General features: G+C 52.8%; 1 protein-coding gene across 4 annotated transcripts in view; it reads left to right on the top strand.

Moving 5' to 3' along the window:
• The window catches only part of LOC102463292 (uncharacterized), a 176,121-nt gene that overhangs the window by 113,984 nt on the left and 45,863 nt on the right, over positions 1–16,274 (top strand). For 2 of the 4 annotated variants that reach the window (XM_075902264.1, XM_075902265.1), the window contains 14 exons: positions 82–210; positions 2,160–2,297; positions 2,914–3,051; positions 3,312–3,449; positions 5,183–5,320; positions 7,347–7,484; positions 7,744–7,881; positions 8,797–8,934; positions 9,195–9,332; positions 11,563–11,700; positions 12,282–12,419; positions 12,680–12,817; positions 13,725–13,862; positions 14,444–14,581. In XM_075902264.1, the coding sequence (XP_075758379.1) occupies positions 82–210; positions 2,160–2,297; positions 2,914–3,051; positions 3,312–3,449; positions 5,183–5,320; positions 7,347–7,484; positions 7,744–7,881; positions 8,797–8,934; positions 9,195–9,332; positions 11,563–11,700; positions 12,282–12,419; positions 12,680–12,817; positions 13,725–13,862; positions 14,444–14,581 (1,923 nt within the window). The remainder of the gene's footprint in view (positions 1–81; positions 211–2,159; positions 2,298–2,913; positions 3,052–3,311; positions 3,450–5,182; positions 5,321–7,346; positions 7,485–7,743; positions 7,882–8,796; positions 8,935–9,194; positions 9,333–11,562; positions 11,701–12,281; positions 12,420–12,679; positions 12,818–13,724; positions 13,863–14,443; positions 14,582–16,274) is intronic. The other 2 variants (XM_075902266.1, XM_075902263.1) reach the window with 1 other exon arrangement.

Below are 16,274 nucleotides of genomic sequence, written 5' to 3'. Positions count from 1 at the left end.
GGGTCAGTGTGAGGGGCCTGAGGCAGTAGAACACTGGTGTCCTAGGGTCACACATGGTCAGTTTGGATTCTGCTCCCCCAGATATTAATGAATGTTCCCGTGACCCATCACCCTGCGGCCCCAACTCCATCTGCATCAACAAGCCAGGCAGTTACACCTGCATGTGCCGACCAGGCTACCGCCAGCGTAGCGCCCCCTTCAGCTGCACAGGTAAGCATCTGACACGGGGGGTGTTTGTGAGACGCTGTGTGAGAGAAGCTAATGCCTGCTGACCAGGTCACCCGCAGTCGACAGCTAGGTTCTGAGCGGCTCTGCTGGCCCACCCTGGATTCTAACTCTCCAAAGCTCTGACAGCTGCAGAGATTTGAGGGGGATGGTAGTGGGGGCTCCTTCCCACCCCACAGGAAGAGCTACAGGAACAGCTGCCTTGCAGCTCTCTTCCTCCGGCACTTTTCTCGTTGAACCCCACCTGCCCTTTGGCCAAGGAGACTCAAATCCTCCGGTGGAGCCTCATTCCCTGCATTAGAGCCAGAACAGACACTGGACTGGTGTCATTAGACACTGAACTCCATGGCTGGTGGTCGGCACAGCATCCCTATACTTATATGGAACATGCTATGGGTGGGAGTCAAAGCCGGGAACTTCGGGCCTGGCCTTGTGACCGTCGTGATGTGGTTTACATGAACCATTTTGGCTTTTTGCTTCTAAATGAGGTTTCATTGGGAAATTTAGCTAAAACCAACCACCCAAATGCAACCCAGCCACAATCGAAAAGAAATGAGAAAACGAAACCTCAAGTTGGGTGGAAGGGTCGATTCCAGATGAACCATTTGGGGTGTTTGTTTCAGTGAGAAAAGTCCCAGAAAATGCAACTTGGGTTGCTCAGGGACAATTTCCTCCTGGCTATTTTTAAGTTGGTTTGGCTGCTGCACTGAAAACATCCAGGATTTGCTCTGCTTTTCCCTGGCCACTGAAGTGTTGATGAGCCAAGACTCCGAACCCCCATCACACTGTACCTGCCTCCTGAGCTAATGCGAGTCTGTTACTGGGAGGCGCCATCAGACCAAAAACCTGTGCGCATGGACCAGGCACCTCGGTCCAGCCCTAGGCAGGTGTGTGGGTGTGTTACTGTGTGGCTCTGATGGGGGCAGAGGGGTGACGTCTGCAGGGTGGCAGGGAGGTGCGACTTGAGCATTCACAAGGGCAACGCAGCGGATGGGCCAGTGCCCTAGAGGTGCCCTGTCCCAGATCCCAGGTGTGCGCTGGGCAGTAGCCTGAGCCACACGATGGCCCCATTGCTTTGTAGCCCGCACAGAGCCGGTGAGCCTGTGTCTGCCCAGGCCAGGAATCACAGCGGTAGCTGCAGTGCGGACAAGGCCCCATGCTGGGATGAGGCAGTGCCGCAGACCCCTGTGGTGCTCTATGAACGGAGACCAGCACCTCAGAGGTGCTGAGTGACAGTGGAACAGACTCCACTCCCATTGGTTGCAGGGGGAGCTGTGGGGCTCCGCCCCTCAGTGTGGTCCTACTATAATAGGAAAGCAGAATTGTCTCCCTGCACATCTGGGTAACTGAGGCTTCTGGAAGGGAAAGGACTTGGCAAAGGTCACACGGGGAGTTTGTAGCAGAGCTGGGGACAGAACCCAGGAGTCCTGACTTCACAGTCCCCTGCTTTCATGTCTAGATCCCAGGTGTCCTAGTACCCACTTCCCAGGCCACTAGCACTGGGAGTCATGTTGGAAACCTGCTGGGAGTCATATTCCAGGCACGGTGCCTCTCTGAAACCAGATGCTGGTGTTGCCTTCTCTCCGTCCCTGTCCTCTCATCAAGAGAAGTTGTGCAGAGCTGGGCCCGCCTGGATTACGTGTTGTGCCTTGAGGATGCCACCTGCACAAACACCCAAGGGGCCACTGCTGCCCCTGTAAGCCTGGCTTTGCATCCAGTTCTGGGGAGCAGCACATCACTGACCCAGCAGCGCAGTGCAATGGTGAGAGCCGGTTCAGGCACAGGGCACAGTGACTGCTGCAAAAGGCCCGTGGAGCTGATGGGAAGATTCCCACTGGATCCGATGGGGTTTGGGTCAGCGTGAGGAGCCCAGGGCAGTAGAACACTGGTGTCCTAGCATCACACGTGGCCAATCTGGATTCTTCTCCATCCAGATATTGACGAATGTTCCCGAGACCCATCGCCCTGCGGCCCCAACTCCATCTGCATCAACACCCCGGGCAGTTACATCTGCAGGTGCTGGGCAGGCTACCTCCCACCCAGCCAGCCTGGCGCCCGCTTCAGCTGCACAGGTAAGTGTCTGCGTGGGACGCAGGGAAGCTCTGGGTGTGAGAGGCTAATGCTGGATCTCTACTGGCTCCCATGCAGGTGCAGCTCTGCCTGCCCCTCCCCCCAGCCCTTTCTACTTTGTCCTGAGCCCCAGGTGCTACGGCTGCAGCGATTTCGTGAGGGTCCTTCCCACCCAGCCTGACTAGTTAGAGGATCCGCTGCCACGCAGGTCACTTCCTCCAGGCCTCTGCTCACTGAACCGCACGGCCCTGTGTCCACGCACACCCCCACCTTGCCATGGATTGTCTAGATTGTCTCCCTGCTCATATGGGGAAACTGAGCCTTCTAGAAGGAAAAGGATTTGGCAAAGGTCACGTGAGGAGTCTGTGGCAGAGCTAGGGACAGAAGTCGCAAGTCTTGGCTCCCCAGTCTCCCTGCCAGCCTGTATTCCTTCTCCCTCCCTGCATCCCGTGAGCCATGGTTCCTACTCCCTCGCCCTCCTCACTACTAGCCCGGGCTCTTTCTCTCCCCCTAACCGCTCCCTCACCCTCATCAAGCAACAGTAGACACCAGACATGGGTCAGTGTGAGTTGTCTGGGGCAGTAGGACACTGTTGTCAACCTATATTCTTTCACCTAGATATTGATGAATGTTCCCGAAACCCATCGCCCTGCGGCTCCAACTCCATCTGCAGCAACACGCCGGGCAGTTACACCTGCACGTGCCGGGCAGGCTACCTCCGGGGCATCAAGTCCAGCGTCCGCTTCAGCTGCACAGGTAAGCATCTTATACGGGGGACGTGTGTGGGGCTCCGGGTATGAAAGGCTAATGCCCGCTGACCAGGTCACCCCACAATGGAGAGCTAGTAAGAGCCGGGTCAGGCACAAGGCAGAGTGGCTGATGCTAAAGGCCTCTGGGGCTGATGGAAAGATTCCCACTGGCTGCAATGGGGTTTGGGTCAGTGTGAGGAGTCCGCGGTCGTAGAACACTGGTGTCCTAGGGTCACACATGGCCAACCTGGATTCTTCCCCCTCCAGATATTGATGAATGTTCCCGAGACCCATCGCCCTGCGGCCCCTACTCCATCTGCATCAACACACCGGGCAGTTACACCTGCAGGTGCTGGGCAGGCTACCTCATGCCCCTCCAGCCTGGCGCCCCCTTCAGCTGCACAGGTAAGTGTCTGACGTGGGGTGAGGGAAGCTCTGGGTGGAAGAGGCTAATGCTGGATCTCCACTGGCTCCCATGCAGGAGCAGCTCTGCCTGCCCCTCCCCCCCAACTCTTCCTACTTTTGCCTCAGTGCGAGGCACTACGGCTGCAGTCATTTCATAAGGGTCCTTCCCACCCAGCCTGACTAGTTAGAGGATCCGCTGCCACGCAGGTCGCTTCCTCCAGCCCTCTGCTCACTGAACCTCACGGCCCCTGTGTCCATGGACACCCCCATCTTGCCATGGATCTGGGGAGAGACAACTGCTCGTGTGGGGAAAGTGAGCCTTCTAGAAGGGAAAGGATTTGGTAAAGATCAAATGGCAAATTTGTGGCAGAGTTGGGGAAACAACTCAGGAGTCCTGACTGCCCAGTGCCCTGGCCAGCCCGTATTCCTTTTCCCTCCCTCCGCCTTGCGAGCCAGGATTCAATCGCTCTCCTCCTCCTCCTCCTCCCCACCAGCCTGGGCCTTTTCTCTCCCCACAACTCCTCACTCCCTCTCTCCCAGCTAGAGTGCACACCAGGCCTGGGTCTAATCCTGGCATAGGGGTTCTTGCCCGCCCTGGGGCACCGCGTGGGGCACAGTGAGGCACAGGTGTGCATGCTGAGCTGCAGGATATTGCAGGCTGCTAATGTGTGGGACTGTGGGGGGCGTGGTCCCGATCTCTCTGTGGTGTGATCCCGCTTGCACTGCTCACTGCCCCAGCCCTGCTTGCAGAGCCCAGGGCTGCCTTCTTAGCTGTGTTTAAAATAGCCATTCCTAGTGTGGACGGGAACCGGCAAGGTCGAGCTCAAACTGTGAGAGGGGAGAGGTAAGAGCGAGAGAGAGGGGGAAGGCCGGTAGAACTCTCATCCCCCAGAAAAACTTTCTTTAATATATATAAAGATAAATATTCTGCTAAGCGGTATGGTGAGCTGGAAGGGTTTTTCCTTTTTAAGTTACTAGGTAGAAGAGTCTGCAGGCCCCAGACAGCAGTGGGAGCCTGCACGAAGAGTGGCGATAGGAGTAGGAAGAAGAGAGTGCATGGGCACTAAAGACCGAGAAAAGGAAATATCTCCCCTTACTCCTTCCATCTGCTGCCCATGAACCCAGCAGGCCTTGCGCACCATCCTGCTGGGACCAGTGAAATATTTTCCAGCAATTGAACCCAGGAGTCTGAACTCCCTCTCTCCCATCTCCTGGCTCCTCCCTGCTCTAGCCCCCAAGCCTCCCTGTCTCCTCACAGAGCAGAGAAGGGAACCCAGGCTCTCATTTTCCCGGGGCGGGGGTGGTGGGTAGGAACCTGCAGGGAGCCATATTCCTGGCATGATGCCCCTTCTGATGCCAGGTGCTGGGCTTATCTGCCCCGCCCCATCCTCCCGCCGAGAGAAGGCTCTGTTGTGCAGAGCTGGGCCCATCTGCATTCAGATGAGTGATGTGAGGATGCCACCTGCACCCACATCCCAGGGGGTCATTGCTGCCCCTGCAAGCCCGGCTTTGCATCCAGTTCTGGGGAGCAGCGCGTCACTGACCCAGCAGCGCAGCACAATGGTGAGAGCCGGTTCATGCACAAGGCAGAGTGAGGGACGCAAAAGGCCCCTGGTGCTGATGGAAAGATTCCCACTGGATCCAGTGGAGTTTGGGTCAGTGTGAGGAGCCTGGGGCAGTAGGACACTGGTGTGCTCAGGTCACACATGGCCAACCTGGATTTTGTCACCTAGATATTGATGAATGTTCCCGCAACCCATCTCCCTGCGGCTCCAACTCCATCTGCAGAAACACGCTGGGCAGTTACACCTGCACGTGCCAGGCAGGCTACCTCCCACCCAGAAAGTCTGGTGTCCGCTTCAGCTGCACAGGTAAGTGTCTGATACAGGGGATGTGTGTGGGGCTCCGGGTATGAAAGGCTAATGCCTGCTGACCAAATCACCCCACAATCGAGAGCTAGGTTCTGAGTGCCTATGCCAGCCCACCTGGATTCTGACTCTTCAAAGCCCCGACAGCTGCAGAGAATTCATCGGGATGGTACCAAGGGCTCCTTCCCACCCCGCAGGAAGAGCTACAGGATCAGCTGCCACGTAGCTCTCTTCCTTCCACCCTCTGCTTGCGAAACCCCACAGTTCCTTTGGCCAGGGACACTGATCCTCGGTGGAGCCTTGTTCTCTGCCTTAGAGTCAGAGCATGCACTGACTGGTGTCATTAGACTCTGAACTCTATAGCCAGCAGTTGGCACAGTGTCCCTGTTCTTACATGTAACACCCAGTGGGAGGGAATTGAACCTGGGAACTTCGGGCCTGGTCTTGTGACATGGTTTATGAACCAATTTGGCTTTTTGTATCAAAATGAGGTTTTGTTGGGAAATTTAGCTGAGTTTGCATTTGATGGAAAAAGGCCAATGACCCCAACTGAAACCAGCCACGATCAAGAGGAAATGGGAAACCGAAACCTCACGTTGGGCGGAAGGTTCAATCCCAGATGGACCCTTTGGTGTGTTTGTTTCCATGAGAAAAGCCCTGAAAAATCCACCTTGGTTTGCCCCAGGGACAATTTCCCCCTGGCTATTATTATCCTGGTTTGGTCTCTGCGCTAAAAACATCCGGGATTTGCTCAGCTCTTCCCTGGCCACTGAAAATGATCCAAGACACTCAGCCCTCTGTCACACTGTCCGTGCTGTCTGAAATTATGGGCTGAGTGTGTTACTAGGAGGCAACATCAGACAAAAAACCTCTGTGTGTGGACCAGGCTCCTATGTCCAGCCCATCGAAGGTGCCTGAGTGTGTGATAAACAGGACTATGTAGCACTTTAAAGACTAACAAAATGGTTTATTAGGTGATGAGCTTTCGTTGGCCAGACCCACTTCCTCAGATCAAATTTTTTTGTTTCAGCTAGACTAGACTAACACGGCTACATCTCTATTATTATTGTGTGATGTGATAGGGAGACATCTGCAGGGAGGTGGGAAGTGTGCATCCCACCTCCAGTAGACACACCCTCCCGAGTAGGGCTGAGCAGTCACGGGGCCAAACAGTGGATCAGCTAGTGTCCTAGGCCCTTGTGCTGCTCTGTCTCAGATCCCTGTTGTGCACTGGGGAGGAGCTGCAGAGCGGGGCGGGGCAGATTGCAGCTGCAGTGCTCACAGGATAAGGCAGCACTGCAGCCCACCGTGGTGCGGTGTGAATGGAGACAGTACATGAGGTATGCTGAGGGACAGGTGAACAGCCTACAATCCCATTGGTTGCAGGGGGAGCTCCGCCTCCAGGGTATCGCCCTACAATAATAAGAAATCAGATCTGGAAAAAGACATTGCCTCTCTGCACATCTGGGAAACTGAGGCCTCTGGACAGGAAAGGACTTGGCAAAGGTCACATGGGGAGTCGGTGGCAGAGCTGGGGTCAGAACCCAGGAGTCCTGACTCCCCAGTCCCCTGTTTTCATCTCTAGATCCCAGGTGTCCTGTCACCCACTTCCCAGGCCACTAGCACTGCTCTCTCTGGGAGGTGAGCAGTATATTGCAAACCTGCTGGAAGCCATATTCCTGTCATGGTGGCCCCCTCCGATGCCAGCTGATAGTGCTGCCTTCTCTCTCCCTGCTCTGTGGTGCAGAGCTGGGCCCCTCTGCATTCAGTGGTGTGCCTATGAGGTCGCCACTTGTACCAGCACCCCAGGAGGCCACTGCGGCCCCTGCAAGCCCACATTTGCATCCTGTTCTGGTGAACAGAACGTCACTGACCCAGCAGTGCAGTGCAATGGTGAGAGCCAGTTCAGATACAGGGTGGAGTGACGAATGCAGAAGGCTCCTGGGGCTGAAGGAAAGATGGGGTATGGGTCAGTGTGAGTTGTCTGGGGCAGTAGGACACTGTGGTCAACCTATATTCTCTCACCTAGATATTGATGAATGTTCCCGAAACCCATCGCCCTGCGGCTCCAACTCCATCTGCAGCAACACGCTGGGCAGTTACACCTGCAGGTGTCGGGCAGGCTACGTCCCTCCCAGCAAGTCCAGCTCCCGCTTCAGCTGCACAGGTAAGCGTCTTATATGAGGGATGTGTGTGGGGCTCCGGGTACGAAAGGCTAATGCCCGCTGACCAGGTCACCCCACAATGGAGAGCTAGTAAGAGCCGGGTCAGGCACAGGGCAGAGTGGCTGATGCAAAAGGCCTCTGGGGCTGATGGAAAGATTCCCACTGGCTGCAATGGGGTTTGGGTCAGCGTGAGGAGCCCGGACAGTAGAACACTGGTGTCCTAGGGTCACACATGGCCAACCTGGATTCTTCCCTCTCCAGATATTGACGAATGTTCCCGAGACCCATCGCCCTGCGGCCCCGACTCCATCTGCACCAACACACCGGGCAGTTACACCTGCAGGTGCCGAACAGGCTACCTCCCGCCCAGCCAGCCTGGCGCCCCCTTGAGCTGCACAGGTAAGTATCTGCGTAGGGTGCGGGGAAGCTCTGGGTGAAAGGGTGTCTAAACTAAATGGCTCCGTCGACGGAGCCATGTAGATTAGTCTTATCGGCAAAGGGAAATGAAGCCGCGATTTAAATAATCGCCGCTTCATTTAAATTTACATGGCTGCCGCACTGAGCCGACAAACAGCTGATCAGCTATTTGTCGGCTCAGCGCGGCAGCCATGTAAATTTAAATGAAGCCGCGATTATTTAAATCGCGGCTTCATTTCCCTTTGCCAAACAAAGAAATCTACATGGCTCCGTCGTCGGAGCCATGTAGTTTAGACGTACCCTAAGAGGCTAATGCTGGCTCTCCACTGGCTCCCATGCAGGAGCAGCTCTGCCTGCCCCTCCCCACCACACCTTCCTATTTTGTTCTGAGCCCCAGGTGCTACGGCTGCAGCGATTTCTAAAGGGCCCTTTCCCACCCAGCCTGACTAGTTAGAGGATCCGCTGCCACGCAGCTCATTTCCTCCAGCCCTCTGCCCGCTGAACCGCACAGCCCCTGTGTCCACGCACACCCCCACCTTGCCATGGATCTGGGGAGAGACAACAAGATTGTCTCCCTGCTCATGTGGGGAAACTGAGCCTTCTAGAAGGGAAAGGATTTGGCAAAGGTCATGTGGGGAATCTGTGGCAGAGCTGGGGACAGAATTCGGAAGTCTTGGCTCCTCAGTCTCCCTGCCAGCCCGTATTCCTTCTCCCTTTTCCCGCCTCCCACGAGCCATGGTTCCTTCTCTCTCACCCTCCCCCCTGCCAGCCCGGGCTCTTTCTCTCCCCCTAACCGCTCCCTCACCCTCATCAAGCAACAGTACACACCAGACGTGGGTCAGTGTGAGTTGTCTGGGGCAGTAGGACACTGATGTCAACCTATATTCTCTCACCTAGATATTGATGAATGTTCCCGAAACCCATCGCCCTGCGGCTCCAACTCCATCTGCAGCAACACACCGGGCAGTTACACCTGCACGTGCCAGGCAGGCTACGTCCCTCCCAGCAAGTCCAGCTCCCGCTTCAGCTGCACAGGTAAGCGTCTTATACGGGGGATGTGTGTGGGGCTCCGGGTACGAAAGGCTAATGCCTGCTGAGCAGGTCACACCACAATGGAGAGCTAGTAAGAGCTGGTTCAGGCACAGGACAGAGTGACTGATGCAAAAGGCCTCTGGGGCTGATGGAAAGATTCCCACTGGCTGCAATGGGGTTTGGGTCAGCGTGAGGAGCCCGGTGCAGTAGAACACTGGTGTCCTAGGGTCACACATGACCAATCTGGATTCTTCCCTCTCCAGATATTGACGAATGTTCCCGAGACCCATCGCCCTGCGGCCCCTACTCCATCTGCACCAACACACCGGGCAGTTACACCTGCAGCTGCCGGTCGGGCTACCTCCCGCCCAGCCAGCCTGACATCCCCTTCAGCTGCACAGGTAAGTGTCTGCGTCAGGTGCGGGGAAGCTCTGGGTGTCAGAGGCTAATGCTGGATCTCCACTGGCTCCCATGCAGGAGCAGCTCTCCCTGCCCCTCCCCCCCATCCTTTCCTACTTTGTCCTGAGCCCCAGGTGCTACGGCTGCAGCGAGTTCTTGAGGGTCCTTCTTACCCAGCCTGACTAGTTAGAGGATCTGCTGCCATGCAGCTCACTTCCTCCAGCCCTCTTCTCGATGAACCGCATGGCCCCTGTGTCCACGCACACCCCCACCTTGCCATAGACCTGGGGAGAGAACTAGATTGTCTCCCTGCTCATCTGGGGAAACTGAGCCTTCTCGAAGGGAAAGGATTTGGGAAAGGTCATGTGGGGAGTCTGTGGCAGAGCGGGGGACAGAAGTCAGAAGTATTGGCTCCCCAGTCTCCCTGCCAGCCCGTATTCCTTCTCCCTTTTCCCGCGTCCCACGAGCCATGGTTCCTTCTCCCTCGACCTAAGGATACACAAAGAACAAGTTAAAAATCACTTAGGAAAGTTAGATGTCAGCAAGTCACCAGGTCCTGATGAAATGCATCCCAGGATACTCAAGGAGCTGATAGAGGAGGTATCTGAGCCTTTAGCTATGATCTTTGAAAAATCATGGCAGACAGGGGAGATTCCAGAAGACTGGAAAAGGGCAAATATTGTGCCCATCTATAAAAAGGGGAATAAGAACAACCCAGGAAACTACAGACCGGTCAGTTTAACGTCTGTCCCAGGGAAGATAATGGAGCAGGTAATTAAGGAAATCATATGCAAACACTTGGAAGGTAATAAAGTGATAGGGAATAGCCAGCATGGGTTTGTGAAGAACAAGTCATGCCAAACTAATCTGATAACTTTCTTTGATAAGATAACGAGCCTTGTGGATAAGGGAGAAGCCGTGGATGTCATATACCTAGACTTTAGTAAGGCATTTGATATGGTCTCGCATGATATTCTTATTGATAAACTAGGCAAATATAACTTAGATAGGGCCACGATAAGGTGGGTGCATAATTGGCTGGATAACCGTAGTCAGAGAGTTGTTGTTAACGGTTCTAAATCCTGCTGGAAAGGGATAACAAGTGGAGTTCCGCAAGGGTCTGTTTTGGGACCCGTACTGTTCAATATCTTCATCAATGATGTAGATATTGGGATAGAGAGTACGCTTATTAACTTTGCAGATGATACCAAACTGGATGGGGTTGCAACTTCTTTGGAGGATAGGGACATAATTCAAAATGACCTTAGCAAGTTAGAGAAATGGTCAGAGGTAAACAGGATGAGGTTTAATAAAGAGAAATGCAAAGTGCTCCACTTAGGAAGGAACAATCAGTTCCATACATACAAGATGGGAAGCGACTGTCTAGGAAGGAGCATGGCGGAAAGGGATCTAGGGGTCATAGTGGACCACAAGTTGAATATGAGTCAACAGTGTGATGCTGTTGCAAAAAAAGCAAATATGATTCTAGGTTGTATCAACAGGTGTGTTGTAAGCAAAACTCGTGAAGTCATTCTGCCGCTCTACTCTGCACTAGTTAGGCCTCAGCTGGAGTACTGTGTCCAGTTCTGGGCACCACATTTCAAGAAAGATGTGGAGAAATTGGAAAGGGTACAGAGAAGAGCGACAAGAATGATTAAAGGTTTAGAGAACATGACCTATGAAGCCAGGCTTCATGAACTGGGCTTGTTTAGTTTGGAAAAAAGAAGATTAAGGGGGGACATGATAGCAGTTTTCAAATATCTAAAAGGGTGTCACAAGGAGGAAGGAGAAAATGTGTTCCTCTTGGTTTCTGAGGACAGGACAAGGAGTAATGGGCTTAAAGTGCAGCAGGGGAGGTTTAGATTGGACATGAGGAAAAAATTCCTAACTGTCAGGGTGGTCAAATATTGGAATAAATTGCCAAGGGAGGAGGTGGAATCTCCCTCTCTGGAGATATTTAAGAACAGGTTAGATAGACATCTGTCAGGGATGGTGTAGACGGAGCTTGATCCTGCCTTGAGGGCGGGGGGCTGAACTCGATGACCCCTCGAGGTCCCTTCCAGTCCTATTATTCTATGATTCTATGGCCTTCCCCCTGTCAGCCCAGGCTCTTTCTCTCCCCTAACCGCTCCCTCACCCTCATCTCCAAGCAACAGTAGACACCAGACGTGGGTCAGTGTGAGTTGTCTGGGGCAGTAGGACACTGCTGTCAACCTATATTCTCTCACCTAGATATTGACGAATGTTCCCGAAACCCATCGCCCTGCGGCTCCAACTCCATCTGCAGCAACATGCTGGGCAGTTACACCTGCAGGTGCCAGGCAGGCTACCTCCGGCCCAGCCATCCTGGCGTCCCCTTCAGCTGCACAGGTAAGTGTCTTATACGGGGTATGTGTGTGGGGCTCCAGGTATGAAAGGCTAATGCCTGCTGACCAGGTCACCCCACAATGGAGAGCTAGGTACGGAGTGGCTCTGCCGGCCCACCCGGGATTCAGACTCTCCAAAGCCCTGACAGCTGCAGAGATTTCATCGGGATGGTAACTGAGGCTCCTTCCCACCCTGCAGGAAGAGCTACAGGATCAGCTGCCATGTAGCTCTCCTGCTCCGGCCCTCTGCTCGCGAAACCCCACAGTCCCTTTGGCCCGGGAGACTCATATCCTCCGGTGGAGCCTCATTCTCTGCCTTAGAGTCAGAGCATGGACTGGACTGGTGTCATTAGACTGAACTCCGTGGCCAGCGGTCGGCACAGCGGCCCTGTTCTTACATGTAACACGCTGTGGGTGGGAGTCAAAGCCGGGAACTTCGGGCCTGGCATTGTGACCGTCGCGACGTGGTTTACATGAACCATTTTGGCTTTTTGTTTCAAAATGAAGTTTCATTGGGAAATTGAACCCAGTGTGAGTTGTCTGGGGCAGCAGGACACTGTGGTCAACCTATATTCTCTCACCTAGATATTGATGAATGTTCCCGAAACCCATCGCCCTGCGGCTCCAACTCCATCTGCAGCAACACGCTGGGCAGTTACACCTGCACGTGCCAGGCAGGCTACGTCCCTCCCAGCAAGTCCAGCTCCCGCTTCAGCTGCACAGGTAAGCGTCTTATATGGGGGATGTGTGTGGGGCTCCGGGTACGAAAGGTTAATGCCCGCTGAGCAGGTCACCCCACAATGGAGAGCTAGTAAGAGCTGGTTCAGGCACAGGGCAGAGTGGCTGATGCAAAAGGCCTCTGTGGCTGATGGAAAGATTCCCACTGGCTGCAATGGGGTTTGGGTCAGCGTGAGGAGCCCGGGGCCGTAGAACACTGGTGTCCTAGGGTCACACATGGCCAACCTGGATTCTTCCCTCTCCAGATATTGACGAATGTTCCCGAGACCCATCGCCCTGCGGCCCCGACACCATCTGCACCAACACCCCGGGCAGTTACACCTGCAGGTGCCGGTCAGGCTACCTCCCGCCCAGCCAGCCTGGCACCCCCTTCAGCTGCACAGGTAAGTGTCTGCGTGAGGTGCGGGGAAGCTCTGGGTGAAAGGGTGTCTAAACTACATGGCTCCATCGATGGAGGCATGTAGACTAGTCTTATCGGCAAAGGGAAATGAAGCCGCGATTTAAATAATCGCGGCTTCATTTAAATTTATATGGCTGCCGCGCTGAGCCGACAAACAGCTGATCAGCTGTTTGTCGGCTCAGCGCGGCAGCCATGTAAATTTAAATGAAGCCGTGATTATTTAAATCGCGGCTTCATTTCCCTTTGCCAAACAAAGAAATCTACATGGCTCCGTCGTCGGAGCCATGTAGTTTAGACGTACCCTAAGAGGCTAATGCTGGATCTCCACTGGCTCCCATGCAGGAGCAGCTCTTCCTGCCCCTTCCCCCCATCCTTTCCTACTTTGTCCTGAGCCCCAGGTGCTACGGCTGCAGCGATTTCTTGAGGGTCCTTTCCTCCCAGTCTGACTAGTTAGAGGATCCGCTGCCACGCAGCTCACTTCCTCCAGCCCTCTGCTCACTGAACCGCACGGCCCCTGTGTCCACACACACCCCCACCTTGCCATGGACCTGGGGAGAGAACTAGATTGTCTCCCTGCTCATGTGGGGAAACGGAGGCTTCTCGAAGGGAAAGGACTTGGGAAAGGTCATGTGGGTAGTCTGTGGCAGAGCGGGAGACAGAAGTCAGAAGTCTTGGCTCCCCAGTCTCCCTGCCAGCCCGTATTCCTTCTCCCTTTTCCTGCCTCCCGCGAGCCATGGTTCCGTCTCCCTCGACCTTCCCCCTGTCAGCCCAGGCTCTTTTTCTCCCCTAACCGCTCCCTCACCCTCATCTCCAAGCAACAGTAGACACCAGACAGTGTGAGTTGTCTGGGGCAGTAGGACACTGCTGTCAACCTATAGTCTCTCACCTAGATATTGACGAATGTTCCCGAAACCCATCGCCCTGCGGCTCCAACTCCATCTGCAGCAACACGCTGGGCAGTTACACCTGCACGTGCCAGGCAGGCTACCTCCCACCCAGCAAGTCCGGCATCCCCTTCAGCTGCACAGGTAAGCATCTTATTCGGGGGACGTGTGTAGGGCTCTGGGTATGAAAGGCTAATGCCTGCTGACCAACTCACCCCACAGTGAAGAGCTAGGCAAGGAGTGGCTCTGCGAGCCCACCTGGGATTCAGACTCTCCAAAGCGCTGACAGCTGCAGAGATTTCATGGGGATGGTACCTGAGGCTCCTTCCCACCCTGCAGGAAGAGCTACGGGATCAGCTGCCATGTAGCTCTCCTACTCCGGCTCTCTGCTCGCGAAACCCCACAGTCCCTTTGGCCCGGGAGACTCATATCCTCTGGTGGAGCCTCATTCTCTGCCTTAGAGTCAGAGCATGGACTGGACTGATGTCATTAGACTGAACTCCGTGGCCAGCGGACGGCACAGCGGCCCTCTTCTTATATGTAACACACTGTGGGTGGGAGTCAAAGCAGGGAACTTCGGGCCCGGCCTTGTGACCGTTGTGACGTGGTTTACATGAACCATTTTGGCTTTTTGTTTCAAAATGAAGTTTCGTTGGGAAATTGAACCCAGTGTGAATTGTCTGGGGCAGTAAGACACTGATGTCAACCTATATTCTCTCACCTAGATATTGATGAATGTTCCCGAAACCCGTTGCCCTGCGGCTCCAACTCAATCTGCAGCAACACGCTGGGCAGTTACACCTGCACGTGCCAGGCAGGCTACCTCCCACCCAGGAAGTCTGGCGCCCCCTTCAGCTGTACAGGTAAGTGTCTGCATAGGGTGCAGGGAAGCTCTGGGTGTAAGAGGCTGTTGAAGCAAAAACTTCTCTATGGTTTGGCAGCTAATAAACAGTTTTATTGATCAGTAAGACAAAGTGAGCCAAACATGACCGCAGCAGAACCGGGCCCAGTAAGGCTGTTCAACACAATCAATCCTAGTATTTTATACCCTTAACCAAACAAGACTGACATCAGGGCAAGAAATCAAAGGGAACTTCAAAGAGGAATTATCAGCAAAGAAAGAAACAGGTTTTAGGGAGTAAGGTCTTCAGCTTAAAATAGTTCATTAACACCTTCCAACAGCGCATCCTTCTGGCCTCTCCCCACCTCAGTGAAGGCCAGTTCACTCCCTCTAGTATACATGCAGACACAAGAAACTGAAATGGCTTTTGTTATACAGAATGGCTTCTAGCTAAATATGAAATGGTTTCCACAACTCCCCCTTTTTAGCCTTTTAAAAGCTAATCCTGAAGCCATTTCATGCCTCCATTTCCATTAGAGTATTTATGTACATTTCTTGTTCCTTTCTTTGCTCATCATATTTTAACATTATTACTTCCAGATTCTCTTTGGTAAGGGTCTGTCCTGTGTTTTTCAGAATACAAGAAATCCAGTATTGTATTCACAGTTATGTTCCAGTTTCTTTTTGTTCACCTGTGGAGATATTGTTCACATTTTTCTAGCTTAAACAATTACTACACTATTATCTTTTCACTAGATTTTTTAGAGTTGCCCATTGATTGCCAATTGATTGGGCCCACTTATTATTTTTGTTTTGTTTAAATTCATGCTTTTACTTTACTTTAATTATTTTTTCATTAAAACAACAATATTGTCCACACAACAATGCTTGAAATACATATATCATAAGTAAAACACACAAGACAAATCTGGACAGAACACATGACACAAACTTATGTTATGACACAGAACCATGGTTTGTTTGTTTTTTTAGTCTATTTTCTTCAGTTAATTTTTAGCTGATATCAGCACTTTCGGATGATCTGAAAAACAAAGAAAACATTTCTATCCCCATTGGGGTGGCATATTATATCTTAGAATACTTTTCTTTACAGATGTTCTTGCTAATTTTTGCTCAGCCTGCTGTTACCCAATGGTATGCTTTTATTTTGCACACCAGCTTCAGAGGGTTTGAGTAAATTACTTCATTGTTCAATTATTAAGTTAAAGGTGACATGCCTCAATTTCCCTCTTATACCACAGATCAGGTTTAATGTGTGAAGCTATAATGCTTTTCCTTAGCACAAAGTGTTGGCCAGTTACCGTTTCAGGAAGCAAAAGCTTTTCTTTTTCTGAAAAGAATCATGTACAAAGTTGCAGGCTTACTTACGGGGGACAGTGGGCCCCCCTTCTCCAGAACAGATGGGTAGTTTGAGGACACACACAACCTTGGATCTGAAAGCAAGCCAAAAGTGCTATCAACTCAGCCTTGAACAAAGACACAGTGAAGTTTAGAGCTTGGATTCTTAAAACAATTACTTGTTTCCTTGGAAGGCAAATTTAACCTTTAGGGTGCTGCTTTTACAAATTTACAATGTATAGATTTTATTCTTTTATGCAGTTAACCAATTAAGTTTCAGTAGAATTACTTATTTCCCTTTAATAGATTTAACAAAGTGTCTGTAGCCAAATGTTTAAACTTAATTGTTTCTTTGC

This window comes from Pelodiscus sinensis, chromosome 19, assembly GCF_049634645.1.
Source record: "Pelodiscus sinensis isolate JC-2024 chromosome 19, ASM4963464v1, whole genome shotgun sequence".
In the NCBI taxonomy this organism is placed as follows: Eukaryota; Metazoa; Chordata; order Testudines; family Trionychidae; genus Pelodiscus; species Pelodiscus sinensis.
This window is presented reverse-complemented; position numbering and strand designations above follow the sequence as displayed.